The 5,944-nt window shown below is 41.7% G+C and overlaps 2 protein-coding genes across 6 annotated transcripts in view; one reads left to right on the forward strand and one right to left on the reverse strand.

Moving 5' to 3' along the window:
* The window catches only part of LOC113206788 (thyroid receptor-interacting protein 11), a 197,889-nt gene that overhangs the window by 180,242 nt on the left and 11,703 nt on the right, over positions 1–5,944 (forward strand). Inside the window, exon 24 of one of the 2 annotated variants that reach the window (XR_008011011.1) lies at positions 3,936–3,947. The exons of the other annotated variant lie outside the window; for it this stretch is intronic. The gene's annotated coding sequence lies outside the window, so the exon portion shown is untranslated. Of the gene's footprint in view, positions 1–3,935; positions 3,948–5,944 lie in introns of those variants that run through there. 2 annotated transcript variants of the gene reach the window in all.
* LOC113209080 (uncharacterized) overlaps positions 768–5,944 on the reverse strand; it is a 17,909-nt gene continuing 12,732 nt past the window's right edge. Inside the window, exons 1-9 of one of the 4 annotated variants that reach the window (XM_026426421.2) lie at positions 4,793–4,976; positions 4,394–4,518; positions 4,229–4,312; positions 3,991–4,139; positions 3,080–3,424; positions 2,629–2,986; positions 2,174–2,371; positions 1,744–2,083; positions 768–1,673 (exon numbers count right to left, since the gene is read on the reverse strand). In XM_026426421.2, the coding sequence (XP_026282206.2) occupies positions 1,438–1,673; positions 1,744–2,083; positions 2,174–2,371; positions 2,629–2,986; positions 3,080–3,424; positions 3,991–4,124 (1,611 nt within the window). In that variant the 5' untranslated portion in view covers positions 4,125–4,139; positions 4,229–4,312; positions 4,394–4,518; positions 4,793–4,976 and the 3' untranslated portion in view covers positions 768–1,437. Of the gene's footprint in view, positions 1,674–1,743; positions 2,084–2,173; positions 2,372–2,628; positions 2,987–3,079; positions 3,425–3,990; positions 4,140–4,228; positions 4,313–4,393; positions 4,519–4,792; positions 4,977–5,944 lie in introns of those variants that run through there. The other 3 variants (XM_026426423.2, XM_052266394.1, XM_052266397.1) reach the window with 3 other exon arrangements.

The following is a 5,944-nucleotide window of genomic DNA, read 5'->3' on the forward strand; positions in this document are numbered from 1 at the left end:
GCAAATTCCTTAGAGGGCTACTCTGGAGCCGACATAAGGAAGGTCTGCGCTGAGGCCTCAATGACACCTGTTCGGGAATGGAGTGGTTTCCTCGACACAGTTGAACTCTCCGAGGTAAAAGTTTGACTACTCTTTTAGGCCATGTATGTTGGTGCTAAAGTATTTACACAATAAGATTGAAACAATTACATTGTTTGCAGATCAGAGCAATTGAGCTGCATGATTTGATGGAAGCTGCCGAGCGTGTCAAACCTTCAGTATCTTTGAAAGATTTGTCCCATTACGAAGATTTTCACAAGCTGTATGGGGACAAACCTTAGCATGCTTTAAGATATACTTACAACTTCTATTTGTTTTTGTATTTGTTTTACATGCCAATGCGGGTGTTTTTAATATTTTCAGTGTTTTTCTATATCTTTCTTTAAACGTTTTTACATTAGACAAGTATTAAGTTTCTTGTGTACGCCTGTGTTAATGATTGAGTTTCTTTTACATTCCAATTGGGGTGTTACCCCCTTTATTTATATTGTTACTGTTTTTCTGTATCTTTCCTTGACAAGGAGAACAAGTATTAAGCTAATAGTGTTCCTTCTTTTTGTATGTTGTTTTTTAATGTAGAAAGAAATTGGATAGCTTCATTCTAATTTGACATACTGTATGTTGCAAAAAGAAGCTCATATGTCCTAAATGTGAACTTGCCTACCAGCACTTTTCTTAACACCTGATCTATTTTTTTTAGTAAAGAAGGTTGATTAAAAATGCAGATATGAATAAAGAGTGGCGTACTTTATTTGTAAGATACAATACTATATCACATATCACTTTCCTGAGGTAACTAAATGCTGAAATTACAATACAATCATGCATCTCATTACGTAAACCAAGTATTGTCGACTGAGAGCATAAAATGGTTGCGCAGAGAGCATGAAACATACAAGATTACTACATTACTTTCATAACATATTCAACTTAACAGTACACTTGGTTCTGAACCATTGAGATTGAAAACTTTACAGAATATTATGGTAGTTGACAAAGGCTTGAAATATCACACATCTTAGACTTACAAGAATAATAAAACAGTCATGCTCACACAAATATTCCAACATGACAAAAATATATCACAAGACAAAAAATTCAACCCAAGTTATTTTGTGCAACCCGCAGAAAACGTCCAAGGCAAATGCTCATTTCACACCATGTTAATTTCAACAATGTCTATGGCACAATACTCAAGATATACTTGGCAGCTTAATGAACCATCCCCTTAGGTATCCATGGAAGAATGAAAATCAACACAAAAATATGGAACACTTCAAATTTACAAAGAAGATATTGAAACAGGTGCCATGGGTGATTATTAAGAACTTGAAATTTTCTTATTACACTAGTCAATGAAATTTTATGCTGGTAAACAATTACACAAGTGCAAAAGGTTTAAACTTGGGGGGGAGGGCGTGGGCAGTGGCGTCTGTAAGGATTCTCTAATGTTCTGGATGCATTTCTAAGGAAATTACTCATAGTTATCTGGTTCCTATCTAGTAATCTAGTTAAATTGCATATCCTGGCATCATTAACAAGAGCACTGACTTTTCGTCCTCTTGTGGTGTTCTCACCCCTGTTAATGTCAAAATAATCTTGAGCTGCCTGTTCTTCCAAAGTAAGCAGACCATCTGAAAAGATCAAGTGGCAAGGAGACAGGTAACGTGCAACTTTGCATACTGTGGATAATATAATACTTACTGATGAAATTGAACACATTTGGTCGTCTCACATTCATTGCCAATTGCAGAGAATTGTTCCAACTCTCGGCAACATTGTTTGTACGGTTTTCGGATCCGTATACAGAGAGCACATGAGTCCTCTTTGCAATATACTCTTCATAAACATACTTGAAGAAAGGATCAAGGACACGATAAAAATTTTCCTCACTAGCTCTAGTCATAACAGCTGCTAATGCTTCTGGAATTCTGGGGGTGGGCACAAGAGGAATGGCAAGGCAGCTCCTTACCAAAGAATCAATTGTTTCATTAGCAGCAATAAAGCGTGCTAAACCAAGCTTGTTTGCTTGAGCACTAAGATTCTGTTAAACAACAATCTTGAGTAAATATTAAAAGGCAAAACTAAAGCACATTAACAATGCACTCAAGAAGCAAATGGAAAATTTACTTACATTACTGTAGTGATACAAACATCCTTCAACAATTGCATCTACAAATATTTTTTTGAAACTGTTGTACTCAGCAAATTCAAAATCAGTGTGAATTTTATCTGGTTTGAAACCAGGGTTCAATTCTTTTATTGCTTGCAGAAGAATGGTATATGTGTGTTCTGATTTGCTCTCCATTAAACAAACACACAAGGGAAGAATCTGCAAAAGAAGTGTTTACAAAATTAACAACAAAAAAGTGTTTACAAAATTAAAAATTAAAAAAAGATGACACACTGAAGATGATCAAAGAGAAAAGTACGCAGCATTAATTTTCTAAAAAAATTCTTTGACAAGTTTTTTAAAAACTTTTATCACAACTTTCTGTATGATGGCTTTGTCTGCTTGATGTGAATTAATTAATTATAAAGTATAAGGCACAGGAACATCATACCTTTCACATAAGTATGTCAACTGACCTGATTATTTAATAATGTAGTCATGGAGAAGACTTGGCTACTATTAGGACAGGATGGCCTCCCATCCCATGTAGCATCAGCAAAAACCTCTTTAGCAGAGGTACACATAATTTCTTTCATAGTTGGAGATTGAAAGATAAGACACCTGGAACGCATCCTGGCTGAGCCACAACTTCCAGCATACAAATAACCATCTCCAGACTTGGTCATGGTGAGATGCTTAAATTGCTCACTCCGAAGTACCTCATCCAGTTGAGAAAGGGTATGGGGTAGACGAGGTACCACTCTCATCCTTGCTCTTCTAATGGCTGACCTCAATATTTTGGCTGAGCATTGAAGTCTGATGTCTCTTGAGTAACTAAATGATATGAAAATGCCCCATAATAAATATATATGTACACTGCACGCAACAACTCAACTCATTGTCATGTACATTGACAAAAATACTCACCACTCACTCTCTTGAGAAACAATAGTTTTAGGACGAGTAGTATCTCGAGAGGAGCACCTGGCTATAATTGCTTGTCTCAGCTTCCGTACTTTACAGAAATTATAATTAGGCATACATGTGTGGTCAGTACTGATAGTCAAGGACTTCCAGTCTTTTGATGCCACAGCTCTACCAGGACAACGAAGTCTTTTCCAATTGATACACCTCAGAGAAGCTGATTCGTTTACTAATGTCCTATTCTTGTAGTAGTAAAAACCATCTCCCTTATAATAAAATCTGGACTTCTTCCGAAATCCATCACCAATAAATACAGGAGACATATCAGCCAGCTTTCTATCGCACTCTCTGAAACACACAGAAAAAATTAATTAGTGACAGTAGGGCTCTGCAGCAAAATAATTTGACCAACATTCTGAAGATCTTTTTCGGTGATAGTAATTTCTATGGCGGAAGTTCTGAACCTTCATCGACCTGCAAAATGCAACACTAACAGATTTCAAGAAATCAATAAATTGATGTGCCGATCGATGAACCTTTGCACTGAAATTGTGATATAATACAGCATGGCTCACTGAGCAATTGGTGCCAAACAGAAAAGATATTAAAGCAAAAGAATATTGTAGCTCAAAGCGAGGTGAGTCTGAAAAGAGATTTCCCTTGGCATTACTACCCATCACTTAACAGTTTCAGACAGATTACAGTTGCTTGAATTTACATAAAGCAGACGTGCCATAAATAACACCCTTATAATTCTTATTATAACAAAAGAGGCGACTCTCAGTTCTTCACCAGTTGAAGCCCTTACTACAATAGGATGTTTTAAGAGCCTGGCACCAAGTATGCGGCATTTCACCTGATTTTAAAAAAGAGTCTACATCAGACAAAACTTTGAGAATACTACTAATGCTTACAGACACTTCCAAATAGATGGCAAAACACTACACTGAGAATTTTCTGTGGCCCATCCATCTTGCACATCAAAGTGCGTACTTGAAAATAAGGTGCTCTGCAGATCCCACAGTAAGGGAGCGCTTTCCCTTTCCATGCATTGCAAGACAACCTGCAAAGAGTTATCAAAGATATTATCTTTTCATGGCTACAGTCTCCATCAATCAGGTATGAAAGGTACAGTGTGAAGATAATACTTACAGTGCAGGCAACTTGACTGGGCCTTTGCTCAATCCATCAACAGATTTCCTTCGTCAATGACATAATCGACTGCGCATCCCTCTCCTGCAAACAGCAAACAGACATAAACACTTCTGAGCAAAATAAGGGGCGACAATGAAATGAGACATACGCAGCAACACTTACATAACGATATCACATTTCAGCTTGGTGAACAGCTTGCATTCCTGGCTCAGCTGCCACGGGAATCCGAGAAGACTATTAAGTGTCGATAGGATAACTTGAAGTCCTGGACAGGGACTCGGAACAACCTACCGTAAAACAACAGCAGATTAGCCAAAGCATGTTACATGACAGAAATGCAGTGCCCAGACGGACGCAGCACTTGCGGGCGGAGAGAAAAATGTGCGAAAAATCGCACGCAAAAAGCGAGGCATAGTCAACAGGTCGAGAAAGTTGCGTGCAACGAATATTCAATGTGTTCAGCACTACTACCGGGAGGTTATGTACACAGCGGTGCACAGCATAAAATAGCAACAAGAAACATGATCGTGCGAAACATTGACCACGTTCACAGAGACTTACGCACCCCTCGCACCCACGCCGCGTTGACACCGCTGACACAAACCGCAAACAGATTCTCAAAGTATTGGAAATCGATTGATTCTCAGATAAGTTTGTGTTGTTGACGTTCCGGGATCGGCATTGTACGACGCACCGCACTTGCTTCAGAGGTGAGGCGAGCAGAGGAGGTCGGGAGCGAGGCTAGGCGCCGCGTATGAGAAACTCGGCTTGGAGCGCGAGTTCCAAACGCAAAGACGCACAGCACGTTGAGGTGAGGCCCGAGGCCGAGGCCACGGAACAGCATTGCACTTGACGGAGGAATAAAGTAACGCGGATAAAGATCGGGCAGGAGCAGGACACACTACGACATTACGCAGGCGTTACACCGTTACACACCTGTGACGAACCTGGACGGACGTCGGTAGATCAGTCAGTTACCGTCGGGCGCCTGCCGAGGAGGCGGGTAGGCAACCCACTCGGCTCGGCGCCGGCAGGGGTTGCCTACTCACCAAGTGATCCCGTCGAAGGCCACCCGGATGCGGCAGGATGATCACCCCACACGGGGCTCAAGGAAGCACAGCGCTTAACCACTTTCGTCCTTAATGGGGGCGCACCGATGCACTGAACTTCTTACAACACGGTGGAGGAAAAGCATGCATCGCTCCACCGTGTCAAACACGTAGAAGGGCAGAGACGGGAGCTGTGGCGTAAGGCGGTTGGTTGGCTGTCCCCAGGGGAAGGACCTTGCACCCCCCCCCCTCCCCCCCCAAGTCATGCGGAAGGACAGCAAGAAGGATACTGTGTGTGTAGTTGGGCGGAAAGGGCGAATGGCAGGTGTGGTCGTGGGGTGTACCTACGGGTAGGCCCCTGCACCTCCCACCCCCGCCCCCCTGTCTTACAGAAGAAGAGCAAGGATACTGTGCAGCAGGGCGGAAAGGGTGGGTGTGGTCGTGGGGTGTACCGGTAGGCCCATGCATCCACCCCCGCCTGTCTTACGGAAAGACAGCAGCACGCATACTGGATCCTTGGCTGTTTAAGGGGAGGCCGAGAAGGCACACATGCATCCCCCTAGCGCCTCAGGGCGCCCGAAGCATAGGCAACCTATTGTGCACACCCATATTTTTATGAATATTTTTATTGGCGCTTCATATTTATATTACCGTGTCTATTTAT

The sequence above is a fragment of the Frankliniella occidentalis genome, unplaced genomic scaffold, assembly GCF_000697945.3.
Source record: "Frankliniella occidentalis isolate FOCC.00 unplaced genomic scaffold, Focc_3.1 Scaffold38, whole genome shotgun sequence".
In the NCBI taxonomy this organism is placed as follows: Eukaryota; Metazoa; Arthropoda; class Insecta; order Thysanoptera; family Thripidae; genus Frankliniella; species Frankliniella occidentalis.